General features: G+C 42.1%; 1 protein-coding gene and 1 long non-coding RNA gene across 3 annotated transcripts; one reads left to right on the forward strand and one right to left on the reverse strand.

The window, feature by feature from the left end:
- Window positions 1-1,056: 1,056 nt before the first annotated feature.
- On the forward strand, window positions 1,057-5,883 carry LOC108641811. The gene is made up of 3 exons (XR_001922291.2): window positions 1,057-1,115; window positions 1,650-1,790; window positions 5,515-5,883. It is a non-coding gene; the product is annotated as an uncharacterized LOC108641811 (long non-coding RNA).
- Window positions 5,884-10,927: 5,044 nt separating this feature from the next.
- On the reverse strand, window positions 10,928-25,025 carry DESI2 (desumoylating isopeptidase 2). 2 transcript variants are annotated; one of them, XM_018085241.2, is made up of 5 exons: window positions 24,966-25,025; window positions 18,901-18,973; window positions 16,974-17,067; window positions 16,340-16,481; window positions 10,928-14,539 (listed from the first exon to the last, which is right to left on the reverse strand). In XM_018085241.2, exons 1-5 carry the CDS (start codon window positions 24,975-24,977, stop codon window positions 14,306-14,308), a joined length of 555 nt encoding a protein of 184 aa, XP_017940730.1. In that variant the 5' UTR covers window positions 24,978-25,025; the 3' UTR covers window positions 10,928-14,305. The 2 variants fall into 2 exon arrangements, with proteins under 2 accessions (XP_017940730.1, XP_008928304.1); XM_008930056.3 differs by having other exon boundaries at window positions 24,990-25,016.
- Between the last annotated feature and the right edge of the window lie 384 nt (window positions 25,026-25,409).

Here is a 25,409-nt window from a genome sequence, read left to right on the forward strand (position 1 = left end):
TATTGTTTTATCACTCATCAGGATATACAGACTTCATCTGTGTCATTTGCTCAACTTGCTGCAGCAGTTCTGGGTGTGTATCTGCCAGCCCTGGTTTCTTCTCCCATTGCTGAGGATACTCAAATCTCACTTCTATAGGACAGTGGCTGCACAACAGTATCAGTGAGCTGAAAGAGTGCTTTGGTGTTGTGAGAGAATATTGATTTGGGAGAGAGTTCAGTTATTAGTGTGAAATATTATATTTGTCAAATTCTCAGTTAACAAGTTGCACAAGTTGCTCTTTACAAGGCTGATGTGTGATTTTCCCATACTTCCCATGCTGCTATGGGAACCAGTTTTGAAACTCAAGAGTCTCCACTCCAATCACAACTGTGGGTCAGGCAAATTCTAGTCTGAAAATTGGTTTGAAAGTTCATGTGTTTGGCTGAACAGAGGCAAGAAAGACCGGCTGAACAATCTGGGAGTGAGACATGAGCATTCATTTCCTGATCTGAGGGTTTGACTGTCTCAGTGGCAACTAAAGGCTTTGAGAGCAAAGAGGGATGTATAGATTGGTACCCTGAAGCTGGCAGGGTTGCTGTCTCTGCTGGGATGACTCTGGATGAGTGTGCTGAGCTGGGCTGACCGTGCGCTGCTGTTCTCCACTTTTCTTCACATCCTGTTCAAGGCTGTTTTATTAGACTAGAAAAACAGTTAAGTCTGACAACACAACTCTCTAAACTACATTGTAAGACAGAATAAAAGGGATTCCGAAAACACATCTATCCTTCACTCAGTGGGCCCTTAGAAGGCAGATAGATACAAGGCTTTCCTCTGCAGTTTCCTTGAGTCCCTCTAGTTTTCAGTCTAGGCTACTGCCTTGACTTTTCAACATCGCCTTACCTTCTGACCAAGTTTCCTCCTTACATCCTTGGTTTGATACAAAACCTGGCCTCTCTGGTTGCTGTCTAAAACCTTGTAGTGGGTTGGTTTCTTGGATTTTTAGGCCTTCCTTAGCAACGGGGTCAGGAATCTAAGGCAGTATTCCATATCATTTCTTTCCGTAACACAATATATAAAAAGGCGCAGATAAGAGAGTTCGCTCTCTTCTCTCTTCCAGTGGCTGAAGACGACAGGTCCCTCTCGCAGACGGTTTTGCTTGTACAGGCCAAAGCCTGCCTGCTCCAACCTACCCTTATCTCCAGTCTCTCCGGGAGGCATGGGGGGAGTTGGCTGCTGCCTTGCACAGCTCTGCTGTCCCGCTCAGGGAAGTATTTAATTTGTTTTTATATTTATTCATTAGCTCTCTATTAACGGGTGTATTTGGGAGGTATTTGTTTTTAGGTTTCTTTTTAGCCCTGTTTTCCCCCTCCCTTTTCCCTTTTTCCCCCCTCAGGAGCTCCCTGTTGAGTATAATATATTCAAATTGTATATGTAACTGTAAATATATGTTATATATATATATATATTTGATATAATCCCGTTTAGTTTGAACTTCTTTCAGTTTTTTTTCCCTGTGGTTCGTTGTTTTTTTTTTTCCTCACTTGAGGAGAGCGGGAGGGGGGAGGAGACAGCTTGGACTTGGCGGGAGAGCCAGGCCAAACTGATACAAACCTTTATGGGACCTATGGGATCTACCTCATGACTCTGTTCTGATCCTAACCATTTAGACAACAACCTGGCACTATGCTTTTCCTAGAAGCTTATAAGTGCTAAGCCATGGCTGGACCAGCTGGATCACGAAGCCATGCACTTTGCAAGCTCATCAGGAAAACGACTGATCTGTTCCGCCAGAGAACGTGCCCACGTGGGTGAGTAGTGATCAGAGGAGGTGGAGCACTTTGACACAAATTGCTCATCCAGGAAGAAAGGTAGTAGGCTGGAAAGCTGATTCCCTCACATCACCCTCTACTCTCCCTGGCGAGGCTCCAAAGAACATCTGAGCCTCTTCTGACATGAGCTGGGAGGAAGGTTGAGAAGGAAATCTGGGAAAGGCTACATGACGGAGAGCTCAATCCTGCAAATCCTGTCTGTGCCAAACAGGTTCCTTTCATGTATATGTGCTTTGTTACTCCCATAACAGATTTAAATCAGCTGGAAAAGTACCTTATGTACTAAACCAAGAGGGACCCAATGCCAGCGTGTAGGCAACTGAACAGTGCCCTGACTGTCCAGCAGCTTGAGTCTGAAGGATGCAAGCACAGCTCCCCTCTCTACATTTAATTACTTTCTTTTATATATATATAAAGTATAATGCATTATTCTTTTGCTGTCCTCTTCTACGGAGTGACCTTTATGCTATTTTAAACACTTTATTGGTAGGCTAAGCTTACATGTAAAATCGAGTCTGTAGTGCCTGTTCATGCTGTGTATCTTCAAATGCTGCAGTTACCAGCATTTGTGAGCTACATGCTTCTTCCATAAAATACCATACCTGTCTTCTGAGGGGCTTGTTCCTCCTTTGATGGACTACAGACCATCAAGTTCTGCTTCAAAATTAAGAGGCATCTGATTGCTTATTAGTCTTACTGTGAAGTTCTTTATGTCTTCAGTTACATGGCTACAGTACTTAGTGTTAATACTCCCCAGTATTAACACTGCATAAGAAGGTGGAACACTCCACAACAGAGTGCACATTGCTCCCAGGATTTCTAATTTTACATCCTCAGATTTTGTAGAGCCTCTCTGAGGGAGTCTCTCCAGAAATGGAGTCATGGGTAACCTGGCATTGCCATTTTGAGTGGATTTTGCAGCAGAGATGCAGAAAAATATTCACAGTAAGGTACCAGGATCATGTGGCTCTCCCTGCACCAAGGAACATGGAGACTTTTCAACAACAAACACTTGTTGGTTAGTGCTATGATCAGCTGTCATTTGCAGGACTTGAACAAAAATATTTGATGTCTGATTTCGCTGCCTTCAGCATTTCTGTATTATTGACAACATTTTTGTAAAATGTTGGGTCAGCTCCTAGAAACATCAAAATTCATGCTTGAAATGAATTCCACCCTGTTGTCACCTGTTTCCAGCTGTTTTCTGTGATTTGCCTGATTAGTATCCACTAGGAAGGCTGTCCTCCCGCTGAAGGTATTACCTGCAGGTGCAAGCACTGCCTTACGTTGAGCAGGCACAGGGTGTCTCTTCTGCCTCCTTCCACAGGAGATGCAAGTTGCTGTTGTGGTGGAGAGCACAGCTTGTCTTCACACCACCAGTCCTGAGCATCAACCCCAGGCCTCCACCACGCTGCCTAACTTGGGCTGTGGTGTTTCTCTTGTTAGGTTAAATGCCTCTTTATATTTTCATGGACTCGTTCCAAATGAAACTTCATTGGGTAATTAATAATATGGAGGGAGAGTTAAGCTTTTTAAGTTCTGCATGTTTTTCTGCCAATTATTCCATCAAAGACTGGATCGCTTTGTTGCTACAGAGCTTCTCAGCGAGGCATGACCTTGGTTTATTCAATAATACATGTATTTCTGAGAGCAACTTACATAAGTTGGCCTATCCAAACTTTGTCTTCATACCAGACTGATTTTTGACCATTCAGTGGCCATGTCAAATATGAAAGCAAACACTGAATAAAGTGTTCCCTGCTCAGTATCTGGGTAAGAGGGATGGGCAGCCTCACAGTGGCTGCACTTGTCTCTAAGCCACCATTGCTGCCTTTACTGTTTCCACTGAAGGTGCTGAAGCAGTCTCCTTGCAGCCTCTTGGACATCTTGCCACGTGCTGCATCTGCTGGCTTGGCCTTTGCAGGGCAAACAATAGATTTCAGCCTTCAGAGATGGCAATAGTGCTGCCTCTTGTGCTGGCGTGAGCTGTACCCAACAGTAGGGAGCTAGTGGGATCTGGAAGTTTCTGTTTTTTTCCATCTCCACCTCCTCCTCCTCCTCCCCTTCTCTGCTGCCTAGGATTTGGGGCTGCATGGGCTCTCAGTGACACAGGGCAGAAGGTGCATTCGCTGCCAGCAGGTTGTCTCGGGGGTACCTGCAACTCCTCTGAAACCGCTTTTACACCACGTGCAGGGCAAGTCCCTCTGTACTCATTACAGCAAAGCAAATCTGTGAGCTTTAAATCTCAGAAGTAATTTCCATAACATCATTTCTGCAGCAGCTGGTTTCCATGGAAACCAAGAAACGACTGGCAGCGTGTATAGTAAAGAAGACAGCTGACCTGATTGTCCTTCCCTGGCCCCTGCGGCCGGGCTTCCCTCCACTTGCACGGGCACATCCATTGCTCATTGCCATGAGGTGTACAAGACCAGGTGCAAAGGCTTCAGCTTGTTGCACCAGCAGCAGCCTGAATGCAGATGGGCTGCTGCCCCTCCTCCTCATCCCACTTCATCCTGCCTCTCAGGGCAGCTTGTCCTGTAACCAGGGGAGGAGGGCAGAGGGAGGAAGGGTCTGTAGATGTCTTCACACACTCTCGCACCTCTGTATCATTCCCAGGCCCAAGCAGTGATGGAAGGACTCATGGTTAGCTTTGAACGTGCATGTGCCCCTTCCTTTTTGGACCTCTTACCCATTACTCAACATATTTTGTTGACCTATTTATTCCACTGCTTCTAGAATATTCCTATAGGTTAACTTGTAAAAGATGTATATTTTTGAATATCAGCCCTATATGCATGGCACCTAATTTACAAATATTCTTGGAATTCTTCCTAACTACTACCAGAAATATCTATTTTCCAGGTGAAGGTTCCCTTACCTGTGGTGTTCCTTAAGGAGCTGCAAACCCATGTCACACTCTTCAATAACTACCAGTTTTGTCTGTGTGTTTGGGCAGAGAGAGGGAACTTGTCTGACTCAGGCTCAGCTGCAGCTTTTGGTTGTTTTGTTTCTTCAATCACTGCAGGCACCAGCATGGAGTATATTACTTAAAAATGTTTTAATTTTAAAAGCAGCTTTTGCCTTTGGCCTGAAAAGTCACTTAAAACTAGAACAATTGTGTCGAGGCAGCTTCTGAAGTGAGTAAAGTGATGCCATGGGGAGGGGGGAACCAAGATGGAGCCCTTGAAATCCTTTGCTGTGTCTCTGGGAGCCCATCCTGCCCATCTGAGGGCTCAGTGCTGTGTGGCACTGGCCTGGTTCCCTTTGCAGGGCATGCTCTGTGTCCCTGCAGCACCCCAATAGCAGCAACCTTGCAGACAATGTGTCCTGTGGCTCTTGTCCCAAAAGCAAGTTGCTGTTGCCATTGGGAAAGGAGCACCAAGAGAGCTTATGTGGGCTTCTCAGACAGGAGGGCAAAGGTTTCCTTGTTCTGAGGTCATCATGGAAGAATGATGTCAACAGAACAGGCTTCCACAGTTGAAAAACTACAAGAACTGTTAATAGAGTACTTTGGCCTCACCAGCTACCAATGGATATGGAGTTTCTAATGTTTTTCACAGACCAGCTTCTCAAAGTCAAGGCAGCAGTCACCAAAGGTGCACTTTTAGGGTGGGGGTTCTTTCCTATAAAACTGAAATATTAAAATATTTGAAGGTGATCAGCTGAAAAGTAACCTACTGCAGCACTTTCCTCCTGTTTGCAGACATGGCTTAAAGACAACTGTTGTATTGGGCCAGAAAATCACCTCGGAGCCTGTGAGGAGGGAGCGAGCTTTTCCAGACTACCAGGGATACACTGCAAAGGCTGCCTCTGGTGGACATTAAACAAGAGCCCATTTCTGGGGGGGGAGTTGCTTCTGCTTCAAGACATTCTCAGTAAACCTCTCCAGAAGATATGGAGGAAGTAGTATAGATTCGCTCGTGACACAGTCAGGGAAGTTTATGACCAGTAGGGTTACCTGAGTAACCCTAAAAAAAGCAGATCCTCAGAGACCATTTCGGAAGTTCAATGTCTGTGGACAGAGTGAGGGAGAAAAAGATGACTGTCAGGAGCTAATTGCTCCAGATGTACTATACATATAGGTCATGTTACAGGCCAGGACTGGGAAGATGCATAGTCTAGCTCTGAATGAATTCCCATTTGTACTTAGTTTAATTATGCAGTATTAGTTTATTATCGATAAATAATGACATGCCAATATAAAAGCCTTTTTCCCCCCCCTAATTTGAAGACAATCTCAGCAATATTAGCACTAATGATTACATCTTTGAAGCTCAATGCAACCTGGAGAGGTGCTAGAGGCTCCCTTTCTCTCTGAAGGTTGCATTGCAGGTTCCCACTCCATGCTCATCCATACTCTCCAAAAGCATGGGGCGAGTGTGGCATCCCTGGGTGCATGTCTTGGTGTGGCATTTCACTGGGGGAGCGTTTGTGCAGGGAGTTGTGGAGCAGAGGCAGCACTTTAGGCCACAGAGCCTGTCCTTTCTTTAAACCTTTTAAAATGCACAGAAGCCACAAGGCTCCTAGAAGGGCAAAGCAGCTTATAGAAAGCAATTGCAGAGATGAGAGCATCCTCAAAAGCTGGGCACTCCCTGAGTGTTCCTCTGCCCTCGGCTCCAAAGTGCTGGAGGGAAGAGCCAGCCCAAGCAGCCTCCACTCAGCCAGTCACGCTTACTATCATCATTTCTTGTTCAGTGCTTTTTCTAAACTTTCCAAGTCTCTCTGACATAAAAAACAATTGACCTTTACAGTTGTATTTGAGCCAGCTACACTGCCATCAGCTCTTGCTGGTCCTCACTACTCTGTTGATGTTTGCTTAATGGCATGTGAATTAATTTGTTGGAAGCTGACACTTTGCTGCAGGATTAGTTAGAGAGACTAACATAGGGCTGGTGCAGGGAATTTAAGATGCAGAGCATCTTTTTGAGGTAAAGAAAAAAAGGAGGCAAATTCCAATTCTTCTGGAAATCTTCACTTTTAGGATGCTAGAACTGAGTAATGAATGAGCCAAAGTACAGAATTAAAATAAACTCAATTCCAGCTATTTAAAGGCTCAGCAATTCCTTCCAGGCAAAAAACAAGTAGCTATTGTGTGCTGGCACTGGGAAGGCTGGGGGAAGGCAGCGTTTCCCACAGGCAAATTAGGAGTGGGAAAACCAGAACAAACCCCACAAACCTCCAAAGCCCGAGTAAGGAACACAAGACATTTTCTGTTCAACATGATTTGTGTTGTCATTAGGTGGGTTTAATGGGGCTTTATTCTTATTCTATGAGGAAAGTCCTGGCTCTGCTTGAGCTAACAGTATTGACCATTCAGACCTGGGAAACATGAGGTAGCCAGCTGAAACCGCATTCACCATGTCACTCAGGCACCCACTGGGAAGTGGGTCTCCTCTGCCCCCACCTCTTCCTGCTGCGGGAGTCTGGACACGTTTCACTGGAGCCTGATAAAAACCTGTCTGTGCCCTGTTTGGCCAGGGGGTGTCTGACTCACGTCACTTACCTCACTGCAAAGGAGGGCCCATATTGACCATCAGCCACGCTGGGACCACACCAGAACTCCACAAAAGGTGCATTTTAACCCCACCCTGCTACTGCCCCAGTCACCTGAGGCAGAAGACAAGGCTGGCATCATGGATGCAGGAAAGGCTTTTCTCATCTGAGATGGCTTGAACCCCTTCCTACCCCTCCACTCAAGCTATGGTGAGCCCCTAGCAGGAACAGTTCAGCAACAGTCCTGGCTTCTTGAATTCCAGTATTTGGGCGCCTTGTTTCAGGCTGTGTAAAGGTGAAAGGGGATAAAGAGTTAAGAAAGGCTCCTTAAAAGGAAATCATGAGTTGAAACCCATGAACAGCTCCTGCGGGGCATGCATGAAGTCCCTCTCCTTCACCTTTGCCTCATTCAGGAGACTCCTTTCACACAACCACACAGGCTAGAAGCAGCACACCAGGTAACCAGCAAGTGCAGCAAACTTTCTGCTTTTGGGATTCCAGGATCAAGACACCACTTTGCAAAGACTATGAAGACTGCTGGCCACCCATCTTCCACCTGCAAAAGGAGCGGTGTTACCTTAGTACTACTTGTCCCAGGCTGCTGCTCAGAGATGGACAGGGATGGAGAGCCACTCTGGTGTGAGCCATGTCCCTTTCTAAGGAGACATGGAGATAGATGCAGCCCTGTCATCCCCAAAGCAAGCTAAATCCACACTAGTGCAAGATCTAACATTCCTTTATGGTCAGATCCTATTTTTAGTTTGCTGCACCCTGACTTTACTAGACCAGATCATGGGAGAAATACAGGATTCCTACTCTAGCCCAACAGGAATAGGAGTTGCCAGCGGAGCACAGCTGCTTTTCCAAAGAACTGCCATGGCCTCCCTGACAAGTTGTTACATTGACAAGTTTGAAGGGTTTTTTTATGATCTGATTTAGATCAAACCACAGGGTATCAGAGCGAGTCAGGAACTGTCCACTAGCCATTTTCATTGCACTATATGAAGTACTGTGGAAGAATATATTTATTTTGGGGGTGTGATAAAACTAAGGTGTCTTAGCCACAAAAAACACCTTTGCCTGTTGAGAAGCTGTTCCAATGACAAATCTGTCATGTACTTCTGCACACCTGAAGAAACTTTTAGAAAATAAAATTTTCATTTGAAACATTTTTGTTTTCTTCAAGAGCAGCTCAGTTAAATTCAGCCACTCACCAATTAACAAACAGTTAGAGTTATGATAATGCAGTATGTATTTTTGTATATTGATCACCTTCCTAGAAGTGGATAGGCACTCTTGGCCATTGGATGCCAGAAATGAGTTTATCTGGAAGTCAGATTAGTTTTATTTGATGAACTCTTGCCAAGTTTCCTTTCAATAGGTTACAAGTTCCTCAAACTCCCTTGCATCTTTGTTAGTGATTAGGGTCCCTTTTAGCAGTCAGAAAAGGGAACACACCTGTGTCTGGACAGCTTCTCCAACAGGTCATGCTCTAGCCAATCTTCATTAGCCATGCACACAGCGATGCCAGGCTCAGCACGCAAACCACAGCAAAACACATCCCTTTCCCAGTGTAGTGGGTTTCTGTGGCTGGGTTTTGCTGGCAGGGGGGCTTACTGGGGTGGCTTTTGCTAGAAGCTTGCCCTGTCCCGTGGAGCCAATGCCAGCTGGCTCCAGGATGGACTTCCTGCCGCTGGCCAAGGCCAAGCCAATCAGGAGTAATAGTAACGCCTCTGTGATAGCATATTTAAGAACAGAAGGTTGTGGTGCAGGAAGAATTCCAGCCAGGGAAGAGTGGAGTGAGAACACGTGAACAACAGTGTAGACACCAAGGTCAGTGCAGAAGGAGGGGAAGGAGGATCTCCAGGTGCTGGAGCTGAGGCCCTGCAGCCCGTGGTGCAGCCCATGGTGGAGCAGCTGTGCCCCTGCAGCCCATGGAGGACTATCAGGGTGCAGAGACCCACCTGAAGCCCATGGAGAAGCCCTGGCTGGAGCAGCTGGATGCCCAAAGGATGCTGTGACCCTGTGAGAGGCCCAAGATGGAGAAGGGTTCTGCCAGAAACCTGCAGCCCGTGGAGAGGGAAGCTCACACTGGAGCAGGTTTTTCCCGCGTGATAAATGTGGCCCCTGTAGAGGACCCACATCGGTACAGCTCATTCATGAAGGACTGCACCCCATGGAGAAGCGACCCACGGGACAGCAGTTTGGGAAGAACTACTGCCTGAGGGATGGACTCACGCTGGAGAGGTGCATCAAGGACTGTTTCCGTGGGAGGGATCCCAAGGGAGCAGGGGAAGGACTCGTCTCTCTGAGCAGCGGCAGAAACAACTGACTGCAACCCCCATTCCTCATCCTCCTGCACTGCTGGGGAGAGGAGGGAGAACATGGAACGAAGGGTGGGGGGAAGGTGTTTTTAAGATTGTTTTATTTCTCACTCTTTGGCTCTTATCCTCTTAGTAATAAATTTAAGTACTATCCCCACTTTGAGTCTGTTTTGCCCATGAAGGTAATCAGTCACTGACCTCTCCCAGCTCTTATCTCAACTCATGAATTCTTAGCTGTTTTTTTTTTCCTCTCTCCTTTGTCCAGTTGCAGAGGGAGAGTGAGAGAGTGGCTTTAATGGGTACCTGGTATCCGGCCAGGGTCAACCCACTACACTCAGCTGTGGGGCAAGAGAGGTAGGAGCAGCACCAGCTTGGAGAGCACTCCCATTTATCAATGCCTTCAATGGGCAGAGAAGTCTCTCTCCTGTTAAAACACATGCACTCACCTGCCCTTTGCAAATTCCAATGCCAACACCTCTGGGTGTTGGCAAACACTGTGCCAGAGCTTGGGAAAGTTTGAGGAACAGGCTGTGCCAGTTAGCTCTCCGTGCAGCTGCTCCACAGCACCACACAGCCAGTGTGGCTGCAAGGAGCAAGCCAGCTCTGCTGCCCAGAGCAACCACAGCTTTAAACAGAGGTGCCACCACCCCACAGGTTCTGTCAGGCTGCAACCCAACTGCTGAGCGGCCCTGCCCAGGAAATAGCTTGGCAGCTTTTTAATTCAAAGCCAGGGGAGTTTCTCCAGTCTGGGTCAGCACTGGGCTGTGCACCAGTGGTGCTGCTGCCACAGGAGCAGGCACAGCACAGGCAGCTGTGGCTGAGGCTGGTGTTGCCATTGGTACTTCCCTGAACTCTGGGTACTTCTGCTCTGCTCAGAGGAACTGGCAGGGCACAGACATTACAGACCCCACATACCTTGTGGCTCCTCAGTCCACTGCAAATCCAGACCACAGAGCCGGGCTTTCAAGCAAAGCTGTAGAATGTGGCACATAGTACCTGCAACGTATCCCAAGGACAGTGGGGTGTCTGGATACCCCAACAGATGTAGTTAGTACACCAAATCTAAACACATTTTGAATCTAGTCTAATGGAAACTAGTGGCTCTTAATAACGCCTCAGACAAACCAAACCACAGCACCTGATGCTCATGTCAGCATAACAGCCTACAGCTTAACTATAGGAAACCCCTGGATAGTTTTACTGTCCTTCAAAACCATCTTTCTAAACCAAAGATTAGCTTGGGTGGCACTGCCAAAACAGGTAGGTACAAAGGGAGTAACACACACAGCCAACTGTCTTTTTTTTTTATAAAAGTATTTTTAATAAACTGATGGATTTAAGTTTAAGATGCTAGACAAATTGTTGCCATGTACAGGTAACAAAAGTCAAAATTCTTCGAACTTTATACAAATACTATGTAGTACAGTAAACTTGAATACAAGTTTACAAAAAATGCATCAGTGAATATTCAGCTTGTAAGCAACTTCCAACAGTGAAAATTATCATCTATCAATAGTGATCAGAATTGCATTGTCAGTTTTAGAAGTAATGCAACTATGCTTTTTTTACCAAGCCACTCTGGAGTTATTGGTGCACACTAACAGTACATTGGATTTTTTTGGCTTGCTGAACAGAAAATGGCATTTAAATAAAATGACCGAGTTAAACAATGTAATAAGTATCAAAAGTACTATCTCACAGGAAACTAAACAAGAATGAGAAAGTAAACAGAGCAGAACCCTGAAGTGGTGATTTTTCTACCCGTTTTGATGGAAAAGATTCCACAGGTGTCCAGCTTTCTCACAGCATTTTGGAGTGTTCTAGTCCTAGCACAGTGTGGTCATTAGTAGACTAAAGTAATCCCTGCTTGGCAGTAATGCTGGTGAAAGGTAACTTGCTCTATTGCTAACAAATCAGAGTAACCACTGGCAGGGCGACTTTTTGGAGGCATCCAGCAGAAGCTGAGCTGACAGCACATGACTGGAGTTCCAGTACTGCTCGCTTCCATACAATACCCAACAGCCTTCAGGGTTCAGGTGTCAGTTTCCTCACAGGATTTACAAATGGATGGTTTTGAAACAAAACACAAAACTCATTATGGAGCATGAGACAGTATTTTCGCCTGTACAGCTACCAATAAAATGAATGTTTTTGTTACAAACTTTCCAGTCTGCTTTATAAAAAATAGTCTTAGTTTTACTTCTAAATAAAAACTGTGCTGTGATCTGTCACTTTCTTGCATTGTACATGCTGTAATTGTGTGTGTTAATGAAAGTGTAGAGATTTGTGACCTAGCACTCTGGATGTATCAGAAGCCTAGAAAGCTGATTTTGGTACATAAAAGGTAGCAATGAAAATTCATTCTATTTATTTTTCCTAAAGCCTAGGAAAAGCTACAGTACATTGCTAGATCAGTGGCCTCAACCCTGAGCTGAAATAAAGGACCTGCCTTGGCCAAGAGACTTAGTCACATTACTACCACAGCTGCACAGCAGAGACAAAATAACCTGTCAGCAGCCTGTTGTCTTAGCTGTGTGTAGTGCGAGATTCAGTTCTGTAATGCTTGAGAGTTGACTGGAGACCACCATATTCATTTTCACTACAGGGGAAAAAAAGGAAAGGAGAACTCAAATTCAGAGATCCAAGTGAAAAGCACTCAACAGGGAGGGTAAGTATGTCCAGCTTCTGGAGATCAGAGAACGAAGTCAGTGGCAGACTCATCAGTCTTACGCATTTTCCCATGTGGTAGAAGAGATTATTAAAATACGTACCAAAATACAGTTAAGGAGACTCCTACTATTACCTCACTCTTTCCACAAAGAGTCTCATGTGATTCCCCGGCCCCCCCAGAACTGAGCGTTTCTCTCTCTGTACCTACATGGCATCACAGAAGATAAGTGAAAACAAAGTCTGTCTGACAAAGGATTCAACTCAGCTGCCAGCAGAGAAACTTGTTTCTAACACGAGTCACAGTAAGCCACCATAAGAATTCTTATTAGGATACAGCCTATTGCACCTTCCTGTAGGGTTCAATGGCACCAACTTCCCATGGCTAGGAGCATTTGTAACATGAAGCATTCCTGCCTCCCTAGAGGACTTTTTTTTCCTTTTAAACAGCAGAAACTGTAGAGTCAGTATTTCACTTAGTGGAAAAACTAAACCCAGCAACAGACTGAAAATAAAGCTTGTAAGAATAATTTATATTTCTAGTCATGCACACTTCTTTGTGAGCTGATCAGTTTAGGGATGGTATGTTTTTTGTTTAAGGCAGCAACTCTTAGAAAATACACAAGCTCACCTCCCTCATGTTTGTGCTACTGTAGCCTTATGTGCACAATAGAACCTCACTAATTTACACTAATGATTGGAAGAACCATTAATTCTCTTGGTAAGTGAACAAGAATAAGGCATTCCATTATATATTCTGATCACTAATTATAATTTAGCTCTAATTATAATCTACCAGCAAACATACTTCTGTGTTTTAGAAAATAATATCTCTTACCTTCAGATATAATTATGTGTGCAGATTAGTGGGTTCTGCTGTGTAAACACGCAGGTGCATAAGCAGTTTTCAGGTTTTTCTTCATTACATCTGACAAAAAAAGTTAATGCCACAGATAGAGACAGTGGGAAAATAAATTAGGATTTCTCTATCATTTGTGCAGATATGCACAACTGGGCAGCACTTCATAGCTCAAAAAAAAAAAAATAAAAAGGACATGAATGTTTACAAACTCAAATGAAGCAAAATCAGCAGCAGGAAGCAAGGCCATTCCCCAAACACAAATGGCTTGTTTTACATGATTCCAAACTATATGAAACAAACAAAAAAGGAATACAAGTACTAACTTGTAGATACAAGTTTGAAATCAAGTAAAGCAAACAGCGAAAAATTTTTCATGCTTCTAACAGATGATTTTCACACGTCTAAATCCTGATTGAAGTAAACTGTAAATAAAGATGGGAGATCAGATGTAAACTACATGGTTGACTTAGAAAAGAAGGATCGATGTGCATTGTAATGAAATAGAAATTTCCCTTCATATGTGCAAAAATCCACAGTTTCATTAATGTAGAGGTCATACTTCTAGGAACAGATCTTAGACGGAACCAGTCTCCCTACATCCTGGAAACTACCTGCTTACATCAGCCACTTTAAGTGCACAATACCCTGTTCACATATATAGTATTCAGCAGTTTCTGGCATTTCTCAATTTAACGTTCACCTGCCTTAAATCTTGAAAACAAAGGGGAGAGTTCATCCAGGGCATCACACCACTGTTTTGAGTTACACCAACAGTTAAATCAAACTCAAATTCTTTCTTCTTCCATGGTGGCAGGAGTCCTTACAGGACTTGTAAACAGCAGTACACAATACTGTAAACAAATAATTTTAAGTTTTGCTTTATACAAGATGTTAAGTTAATCCAGGTCTACCAAACATCAGGTGAAAATGAAAAGGGTGGCTTCACACAAAATCCTTCCCTTTTCTCCCAGCAATTCTTCTCACTACATAAATAATCCTGAGCTGAAACATGGGTTGTTGAGAGCTTTTTTTTTTTTTTGCATATAAAAACAATGTTCTAGAGTCAGCTCTCATGTTCTGTCAGGAAGTCAGTTGCTGGAGAGATTAAACTGAAGTATTTCAAACCATTTGTTACTTTGGAGGAGGACTTATAATTTGGTGTGGCGTCCAGTTCTAGACCCAGATGCTGAGCTTGCCAAGGAAGCTGATGCTGCTGCATCCTCAGCTTCCTCCAGCTCATCATGTAGCTCCTGGCTAACACTAGACTGGAGAGCTGCAGGAGTTAGCCACTCCTTCGGCAGGCAGCTCTGGAGAAAGGGTATACAAGAGCTGAAGTAGGCAAGGCGATTCACCCATCGTGGAATCTCTTTTCCACAGAGAATCTATGGGGGAAGGAAAAAGAAAGGATTAATTTGTTTTCTGGATTCAGCAGTAACAAAACTGCAGCGTGGTAAATAAAAAACAAAACCTGCAGTAGCCTTACAGTTTACTTATCACAAATGCCACTCAAGAAGCACCCAAGTTAGCTGCACTAAGACAAGTTTTCTCCATCAGTAAAAGCAGACTTATTTTCCACTGTGAAATTTGGACACATGGTTCTGTGCTTTTCTTAGAAGTCCTGGAAAGCCTAACCACCTCACTCTTCTTGCATAACTTCTACAAAAGGGACAGAAATTAGTTAAGGTATGTATTCCATTCACTGCTAATTCCTCAGAAACAGAAATTGCAGGAGAAATTTCACTATTACAAAAAAGCACCCTGAAATAAAATGACCAAAAATACTGTAGCTGTGTGGAGTTACACATACAGCTGAGGCTATTTAGTGGGATGGCCTCTGATGAGATGTCACTTTCATGAGATGTCACTATCTTACAAAACAAGCACACACACTTAGGTTCACTGGAACAAGAGAGGATATACACTGCATAGCTGGTTTCAACTCCTCAAAAATATATAATGCAGCATTAAATACTTATTTGTACTGCACATCAGTCATTAAATAATTCCGTTGTCACTATTCAAGGAGTGAGCCATTTTACTTAACTGCCTCCACGTTCACTTCTGGTATTACTTACTCCAGTGCAAATTTGGAGAATGGGAGCATTACTCTGCTGTAACTGAGCAGCATTTACCTTGTAAATATACCCACTTCTATAGTCAATTTGAACACTAAATAGAACACTAAATAGGACAAACACTAAAACAGAGACAATATGACCATGCAGCTGAAGAGTATAGCAAAACCCTGTCCATATAGGCCAGATTTCACACCAACTGCAGCTTTGTTAGTGTCTCACCCTACCTACTTGTCACTGCACACGAATCATCATCTCAATAAAATTTTCCACTACCACTGGAAGATCAGTCTACACAAAACACAGGCTATACAGTAAGTGCATTAACTATTTGAGGAAAAAAAATTAAAATCTATGAAAGCTCACTACAGAAAAAATAGCCATTCTTGTTTGGGAGTATTTCAGTGAAACATCATAAATTCTGGCAAGCACAGATTGCCAACTATCAATAAAAATCAAATTTCCATTCACCTCTTTGTCCTAGGATACTTGTTCCTGACCCCATCCCTTGTGTTGATACACGTGTGAATGATCAGGCATTCAATCATATTGGCAAACTGATCACATTGCAAAGGGAAAAAAAAGCCCATTTGACTCCTCAGTCAGATACTTCACATGATTCAAGTATCTACATGACCAGGACACAGATGCTGGCAGAGCAATACCTTGACAAAAGCCTCTCAAGCAGAAGATTAACACTGTCTTTGTAACTTCTGTGAATGTGTTATTCTTAAACAGTAGCTCATAACTTTAAAAATTATTTTCAGTGTGATGTTTCTGTGGGGAAATACTGACCAAAATACTATCCTCAGTAGCAATCTCTGAAGCAACTGAAATGATTCTGAAATCCTGTTAGTTCATTTACTAGGTCTCTCATTTAGGAACGCACCCCTGCTTGAATACAAGCTATGTATGAGAACAGTATTTAGCATTTTTGACAGCAAAATCTTGTACTTTGGACATAAGCACAAATTCAATCTGAAAAATGGTGACATTTGCCCAAGGTATCAGAGATAAGAAGTTGGAAATTAGACCAAACATTCCAAAGGAAGATGATACTCTGTAGCCACCTGGGAAGCACCTTTCTAGATCTTCATGTTTGTTTACCTCAGATAAAGCTGAAGAAAAGTGATTGCAGTTTTTGTGCATTAGATGATAAGCATTTCCTTTGAATTCTTTTCCAAGCTCTTCTACTATTTTTTCTATGTCATCTTCCATAAAGTCAGTACTGCCTAGAACCACAGCCTCTCTAGAAGAGAAACAGAGAGTAAGTGATCAGGCTCCCATGATACAGGTGGATTACTGTTCATACACTGCTCAAAAGTCACCCCGTTGTGGGTGGTGAGATCTTTCGGTGCTCCTAGAACAACATCAATTCTTTCTATTCAATTTTACAGCACCACTTTCATCTTTATCATGAGAGATTATGTTTACTTGTCTATTATCCACCTTGAAAAAGTTACTGCATTGTATATGCTGCATGAATAATAAAAGTTAGCCACAAGTCCACAAAATTTGTATGCATTTAAGAAATTTAATGGTATGCTAAAAAAAAATGTTCTTTGCTGTAGACACTTCCCTATCTCATTACCTCTGTCCATCTTTCATTTCTAAGTAAACACATGAATTTCTCAGAAAGTCAGAAATCCTTGTAAAATTCCTCTATCCTCAAAAATAAATCCAACAAATTGTCTTTTTCATATGCCTTCTCAGAAAACAAGAAAATAGGTATCTTTCTTACTTAAATTTAAATGTTTCTCCTAGCTCAGAAGCATTTCCCGGTGAAATTTCAAATATTCCAGAAAAAGGGTATGGATGACCACCGTAGGCAAATTCTAAAAGAGAAAGTTCAGATTTAACAAAACCAGCATATGATGACAGCAAAGAACAGCAGGGCTCACTGACCAAAGACAACTTCATGTGGATCTAAAGCTAGGAACCAGACATCTTATTATTACAAATGAAAGGAGCTGGAAATGAATAGTTTTGTTAGGTTACTAGTCAGCCTGAGTAAAAACTGACAGGAAATTTCCTACAGTGTATGGATTTAAATTTTAATAACTTTACAGTAAGTATATAATTTTCATTGTATAAGTGAGGATTTACAAGTTAAATTGTAAATCCTATCAATGTTCTTTATACATGCTTGTCTTTAAAGGTCCACTTTGATATGTCTAAATTGGGGATTCAAAGTACAGTATCCTCAAAGGTCCGATGGCACTTCTATTCAGTGTGCACTACACAGCTCTAGGTGTGGCAGCAAGTAGTGGCATAAGAGGTTCTTAAATGTCTTGATTTGCAAAGGTTCAACTGTCACGAGTTTTTTTACTATAACAAGAAAGTAAACCAGTGCACGCATCTGAAGCCTGCACACAGTGTCTGCTGGCACAAGCACTCACAGTACATGACAATATCATGGTATGCTGTAGCTTCCATCTGTGTCTGTCAGATAACACAGCATGCAGTGCCCAGACTGCAATAAAAGGCTTTAAGCATGACTTCACGCTTCCTTTCCTCAAAACTCGTAACACATCATGCAAGTCTAGCACTCAGTTTTGGGGATAATCTTTTTTACAACACGTTAATGAATAAAAAGTTTGATGTACTTTGAAAAATGCAAGTCATTGTTCTAGCAGGGGCATGACCTGCTATATGAGAAAGCTGTTATAATCCCAACAGGAAGGGAGGCACATGTATTTGGCACAGCTCAAAAACTGGGTTTCAGGCACAGCACTATTAAGAGTCAGGTCTTTCTGGTTCAGATTAAAACAAATAAAAAAACCATAGTATAATCATAGTATTGTCAATTTGTTGCTCTGGTAACACTTGCAAACCCAGTTACAATGTGACCATTATAGTAGCTGAAACATAGTTTAGGATAACTTTGAGCAGTGTGGTCTTTGGAGTGCATGCCATGCCTTTTGCTGCTTCCCCTCACCTCCCAAAAAAAGAACTGAAGTAGATTTTTCTTCTTTAAATGGACTACTTTCAGCAACACCATCACCTCCGAGCGTCATTATACTGCTGTGCAGAAACACCTCAGACCTGAGCCTGTGCTACAACTTCCTCAGAAACACCTTCTGGCAGCAGTGCAGATTCTAAGTGGTCTGAACAGACCAAGAAGCTGCAGTCCCACAGTACAACCTATTTAGCAAAATTGAAATGTATTTCTGTATTATCGCTAGGGTATCTTTTATGAACAGCATGAACGAGATGTCTTTTAAAGAAACAGTCTCCTTAAAGCAGACCAACCAACCAATAAGGAATAGACTTTTTCCTGAGCATCAGGCACTCTTGGGTGCCTCTTGTTTCTGTACCTAAAAATTAACTCCTTGCACTAAGTGCTGGCAGAATACGATTCAACCATGCTTACATAAAGTGTACATTTGTTTTTGCAAATGTTTTTTGCAAGTGTTTTCAAACCTAAAGTAAAGATTTCTATGCTTGGCTGAATAAATTGCACACTTTTTCATAGCTGCATAGCTTTATACAAAAGAATGCTTGATGGCTACCAGATTATTCCTGTCCAAGATTTTTTTCAGAGGCAGAATAGATGAGAAAAGAGATAAATGGGTTTCAGGAACCAGACTTCCCTCACTACCTGAAAAATGGTTTTAAATAACAGAATTCCCGAAACAAAGAGTAAGTTGTGCTTTTTTTGTACATACCTCGGCCATACACCTCTATACCTGAATGAAAAACTCCAATTCCAAGGGAAGAAGTATATTCATTCATCCAATACTAAAAGGAAAGAAGAAAACAAGAACAGCTCTAGTTAGTTTGCAATACAGATTTGTCTTCTCATAGCAGACTGACATGTATTTGTCCCCCACATGAAAAGCATTAAACCCTACCACAAAATGAAACTGCACAACTCATTTTAAGAGAACAGAACATATCATTAAAATTCCCCAACTGTACACAGTGAATTAATTCCATTAGGTCCTATGCCAGTGTTTTCGTGCTGTCAATGTCTGTCAAGCAAGGAGTCTGTACCCGGAAGAAATCCAGATCAACTTTCTATTTGTCAACAAGTTGTAGGCTGTAAAGTTTTCCATTAGGTGGAACACATTCTAGACTCAATTACAGTAATCTTGAAGGAGCACATTTTTTAAAAAATAACATCACAGTGTAAGGCTGTAATATACACATGTTGACTGTCACTTATAGCAATGATCACACTTGCTTATGAGCAGACGAGCACGAGACATACCCAGAGATCTGTAAGATGGACTGAAATGACCTTATTATATCTTGTCTTTGAATACTTAAACAGTGGTCACCATACAAGAGACAAAGCTCTCTCCAGGCTGCTGATGCATGGGTCTCCCGTATCAGGTTTAAGTCTTTTGCATAGGTCTAACACCTGTTTCCAATATATCACTTGTATTGTCGCCAACAGAAAATAGATGCATTTCAAAAGGAGTCCAGGAAGTGATAATTTGTTAAAAAAGGAAAAAAATAGGAAAGAAGAGAAATTTCCCTTAGTGCTTTGTCTTTTCTTTTTACAAAAGCTGCACCAGCAACCAGTGTCTATCAGAAGCTACTACCCTCAAGTCCTTAAAGATGCAAGAGTTCTGGAAAACGAAAATCTCAAAATTGCTCTTTCCTTGTCTACATCACCACCCTCAAAATATCAGTCTCCAACCATTAAAAATTTTCAAGTGACACATAATTAAAAGGTCAAACAAAGCCTTAAAAGGAAAAAAAAAAAGCCTCAGTTGTGCCCTTAAAACTGAAGTTGACTAGAAAGAAAAACCTCTGGAAAATACAAGAAAAGTATTATTTTGTCAATTACTCCAGTAACAGGATTTTTTTTCCTCAGAGAGCATCGCTGCGAACTTTTGCAGAGCAGACTTCAAAACATCAACTGGCAGGCAGATATGGGATGAGGTGTTACCGCCGGTAAATTAATACTGGTTTAGCAAACAGAAAAACGAAGCTATCTTCTCCGCACAACCTGTTGACACAATCAGTGTTTTCTGATGCAAAGTCACTGTTAAAACAGTACAACTGATGATAAAGATGTAAAAGGTTGCAGATGTCACATTTTTTTAGGAAGTGCTAGCTGGAGTTACTGCGTAATTTACAGTGCCATTGCAAACATTATGGCGTATAACATGCATTTCTGAAAGCTTGTTGTCTTCCAATAAAAATGATACACTAAACCTTGGATTGACAAGCTATTCATGAAAATTAAGAAAAGTTCAATGGCAAAAAGAGAATGTCATGCCAATAGTTACAAATAGACAGGCCAGTTTGTGAGAAATTTTGTCAACATGAATTAACAGAAGACAGGTTTTGTGCCATATATTTATTTAAAGCTCATTGTGATCTGTGGATAAATTTTGCTTAATACTAAACTTTACCCTTTGCTTTAATCTCTGCCTTTGTCAATGCATTGCTATGTTAGCTAGTGGGGTATGGATGACTACACTAAATCATCACCTTAGTCTATTTAAAGGGCTTAGCAGTTCTTTCCTTCCACTCCCCAGGAAAGAGCAAAGAGCTAGTCTCGTATGAACAAGCTACATCTAGAAATATATGGAGTTGATTTACTCTGCATAGAAAGACATAGAACAGAGAGAAAACAAAGAGGAGAAGAAAGGAGAATGATGCTAAGACTACTCATCCAGCTTCATGGGTTTGTGACCATAAAACAATGGATTCTGGTCATGAGGTGAAATCAAAATCCCCTGGAAAACAGAAAAGCTACTGCAACATAAACCTGTTTCAGCTCTGAAGCCATTCCTATCCCACAGTTTACCAGCTGACCATTCCAAAATAGTCTTAGGTTTATATTTATAGTTAGAACCGTAGGCACAGTCAGCATACAGTTTGTCAGCACTGGAAGAAAGTATGTTTGCCTAATGAGGTGCATCCAAATGAACCTAATCTAGAACTGAGCTAGACAGAGTCCTGGTACTTTAGGTCTTTTCCTCTCCTGGACACTTTTGGCCAGAAAACTCAGAATTTGGCCTTTGAATTCCAAACAACCTACACATCACGTACCTATTGGATCTGCTAATGACAAGCAAGGTTATGGCTGCTCTCTGAAAATGGAACAAAAGTTAGACAAGATACCCCACAAGCAGTAGAAGAATAAAGTCTAGTTGGTTACCAGACAGAAAAAATGAGGAAAAAATTATTCATGCTTCTGCCCGCCCACAACCCATGAAACCTGACACAAAGTATAGAGAGAGGACAGAAAAGTGAGTCACCAACCCTTCTCTTCAATCTGCACAGAAGCAGATGAACAGGAAGGAAAGCTGCTCCAACAAGGTATTCAGCACGTGCTATTCAAGTACACACTCCCCCTTACTGGTGCCACCTCAATACACAGGGCTCGCTAGACTACAAAAACTGAGCACTGGTGGCAGATGAAACAAAAGTTAGCAGAGCTTTGGAAGAAGAGCCTGAAGTAAGCTGGCACTTTGCTTTGTGTTTCCAGTAAGAACGGAGTAGGTTAATTGAAGATAAAAGAATTTCAATGAGGCAGAATTACTTTCCCCTTAGGAACAGTAATTATATCTAATTATTACTTAATCTGGATGAGCTATTGGAAGGTTGGTCACATTTTCTCATAGAACACAATGCCTTATCTCACTGAAGAAATGCAGGACAAATGCAACAAAGTGTGCTGAATTTGGCTACAGCTGAAAAGATTATACATAACTCACAAAATAAAGACTGTAAATCAAATGACATCTATATAAATCACTGGTTCGGTAACATGCCATAAATTTTGTAATCCCAAACTCATCCCAAATGCTATATCCTTGCTTCCATTACACAAACTGTATTCCCTTTGGTCTTGATATGAATTTTGCCATAGTAGAATGCTTCAATTCCATATCCTCAATATTTTGCAATATGTCAGTCTTGTAAAACAGGATTTCAGGTTTAATGTGACTATCATAGTGAAAATCTTAGAGAAGTGTTTTTCTATGTGCACAATAAAGTCACGTCACTGCAATGAAAGCAAAACACTAATCCCGGTGCTTCAAAAGTATCTACAGTACTTTCTTCAGAGCTTTCACTTATGTTAATACTTTAGCTTGTTATCACCTTATTTGATAAGGGGAAAAAACAGGATACTTCTTTGGGCACAAAAAACCTAGACTCCTAAAAACAGAAGTTAGTTAAAATGAAACTATAAAGTACTCCAATTCTCAAAACACAATATATCAAAGTCTTCACCCTAATCTTTTAATGATCATAAAAGATTTTCAAAGGTATGAACTGCACGATGTAAATGTGGCCTTAAGCTTTTCTCCCTCCAAAATCACCAGTACTTGAAAGTCCACTTTCTTGTACAATACACACCAGTACTTGAAAGTCCACTTTCTTGTACAATACACTCAACTCTCTCCCCTCTTTGTTTTTATCAAAGATTTTTGTTTTTTCAAGTGATAAGGACATTGGAAGGGTATATGCTCCAAAACCAACCGACTCAGTGATGTAAGGAGATCCAGCAGTAGCAAGGTCACCTAGTACTCCCTGCATACCTAAGCAGCTGCTTGGGAAATGAAGCTACAGTTAGTATTCAGGTTAAAATAAAGCTGTTCATACGGCTTTACAATTATTACAGTAGTGCTGATTCTGTCAACCAGGTGAGTAACAGTGGTCTCTTGTTCCAAAAGAGAAACAAAAAAAAAACCAATCCCAAACCTAAACTACAGAAAACGCCCAAATCCACTTCCAAGTGACACAGAATGTCAGGAGCAAATAAGCAAACCTGCTAATGTCTTAAGTACACAGTTGGTAGGATTTGATGAACAAGCAGAACTTCAAAATAGCCTTTAGAGAAGACACTTCCCTTCTTCCACCCCCTCTCAGTGCCCCCAAATAACGGAGTACCATTGATTTCAGCAGGCTGTGTACATGCAGTAACGACTGCTATGCACATGAACGTGAGGCTTTGGTTTAAATTCCTGCTTCAAACAAGTTCAAAATGGACTGAGACATCATTTTAAAAAAGAGTTTGAGGCAGGACGTACACTGACGGTATCTTTCAGACGTCACAGGAACCTAGGTTTTTCTTACCCGTTTAAAGGAAATCTGTTTCTCTAATGGTCAAGTAATGTAGACATTGCTATAAAACAACAAACAGGACTGAAGTGGGAAATAGAAACACTTTCCTTTATGGCCTCAGCTTATACTATGTATAATTTGTGCCGATGTACAGCTTTAACCAATACTAAAACTGTGGACAAATGCAAAAAGTCACCCCCTACATGCAATCAAACATCTGCAAATAAATGTACTTGGTTGCTTTTTTGGAGAATAAGTTCCTTCCACAGTTACATAGCTTTAGAGGCTATGTAACTTCTCAATGGAGGCAGAGCTTCAGCAATCGCAATCAGAGAACGATCAGTCCCCAACACATCCTAAGGAAAAGTATGACACTAGTTTTCATGAGCACACCTTTCCCATTGCTTTTTTACGTCCCTTCCCTTTGTGTCAACTGCCAGCCTTCCTACGTTGGCTGGAGTAAAACTGATCACAGCAATTCAACTCTGGAGGAAAAAGAAAGCAGGATATGGGTTGCAGCAAAGAAATCTGAGGAGTAAGAGATGAAGGAGAACCATGTGAATGAAAGAGTAGACTATCACAAGAAAAAAAGAAACAGCATGCTGAAGTCACACCCCACCAATGCTACCATTATAGTGAGAATGGAGTTTCTCACAGAGGGCATGACCCTATTCCAGGCAGGCATTTATACAGGAGACAATCCATTCTGTAAAGTTTTCACAGCCTGCCTGTGAACTGGGCCCAGTTGACACTTTGCACAGCTAAGCAAGTCTTTGCAGGAACACTAGGTCTCCATCTTGGTGAGTCAGAAGTGCGTCAAGCCTTGACTTTAAAGACACTCCTTACGTAAGAGTCCCGAAACTGAAGTCCTACTTCTTTCTCTGCACAAATATTTATAGTTAATATATGTAAAACCATCTCTTTCCATGGTAAAAGAGATTCTACAATGTGTATTTTTGCACTGTAATTAAGAGAAGTCATATATATGCATGTGACAGAGCATCCTTCCCTCCTCAAGTTTAGTGTAAGGCACACAGTGACTTCTTCCTAATATCAGCACCACATATGAGCTCAACCAGGTGAGCAAAGACCTCTTTCTCCCCCGCCTCCTCAGAAAAATCACAGTGAGCAGACTGATCCTGTCTCCAGTTTCCCCTTATTCTCTACAAAGAAGGCAAACCAAAGTCGAAGTAACAGGTTATATTCACAGAACTCAAACACAGGAGTGGACAAAAAAAAAAAGCCCAAAAAACTCCTTTGAGAGGGATGTTGATTTTTATGAGAAGTACTGGGGTGAAATAATGATGATGAGGATCAGGCTAGTTCCTATAATATCATAAATAGATTTGATTTCAGGCCAGATAGCTGCCTATTGATTGCTATCAAACATTTTAGCATTTGAACATGACTGCTCTCAAGCTAATAGGCTGTATTTTCTTACTTCCAGCAGTCACTGACTCTATACTATATACCTTCACCCTTTCAAAACACCAAAGGTTCACTTTAAAATGGTGGTAGGAAAGCCTATCCAAAACAAGCTAAGTAACACAAACACTGTCACCTGAAGCTAGTTGTTGATCTTACCGTCCCTCTATCAGTAGACTCAAAACTTGATCAGAGAACTAATGCCACTCGTTCTAATTTCCAGCAGCTGAAACGCATTAAGGGATAATATTTTCTTAATATTATTTATCCGCACCTCCTGTTCCATGCAGGTACTTACACCTCATTTGTTACCATGGCATTTGAGCAGCTTCCAGCTGAACATAAGACAATACAAGAGTTGCTGTAGATGTCACAGAAAGATTACCCAGGAGGGAGGGAAGGTGAGCTCATAGGGCTGCAAATCAAGCTGGAACGACTCCTTTATTTCTACCAAATCGCAGCCATACCAAAACCGTCCAAAAATTCTGATCCAGAAAAAAGTCACCTTACTGACACTGCACTAAAAAGCTCTTATCCCTACAGAGACAGTGGTTATCCCCAACTACTATCCTGCTGGAAAATTAGACACTTTTATGGTTTTCGTGAGCAGAAAGGCAGGGCCTCCCCGCTGCTGAGCTTTGGGGCAATAGCAGGGGGAGCGGCACAGCTCGGGGACGCTCATGGCAGGGGCAGGAGAAGTTTCCCCTGCGACAGGGAG

Source organism: Manacus vitellinus, unplaced genomic scaffold (assembly GCF_001715985.3).
Source record: "Manacus vitellinus isolate BGI_N305 unplaced genomic scaffold, ASM171598v3 scaffold_8_pilon, whole genome shotgun sequence".
In the NCBI taxonomy this organism is placed as follows: domain Eukaryota; kingdom Metazoa; phylum Chordata; class Aves; order Passeriformes; family Pipridae; genus Manacus; species Manacus vitellinus.

Excerpts from the sequence above, each read along its gene's own strand:
- DESI2 (XM_018085241.2), bottom strand. Across the intron at positions 16,482-16,973 it reads GGAGAAACATTTAAATTTAA|AGAGGCTGTGGTTCTAGGCA; the intron begins GTAAGAAAGATA and ends TTTCTCTTCTAG. Across the intron at positions 14,540-16,339 it reads TTTCTTCAGCTTTATCTGAG|ATTCTCTGTGGAAAAGAGAT; the intron begins GTAAACAAACAT and ends CTTCCCCCATAG.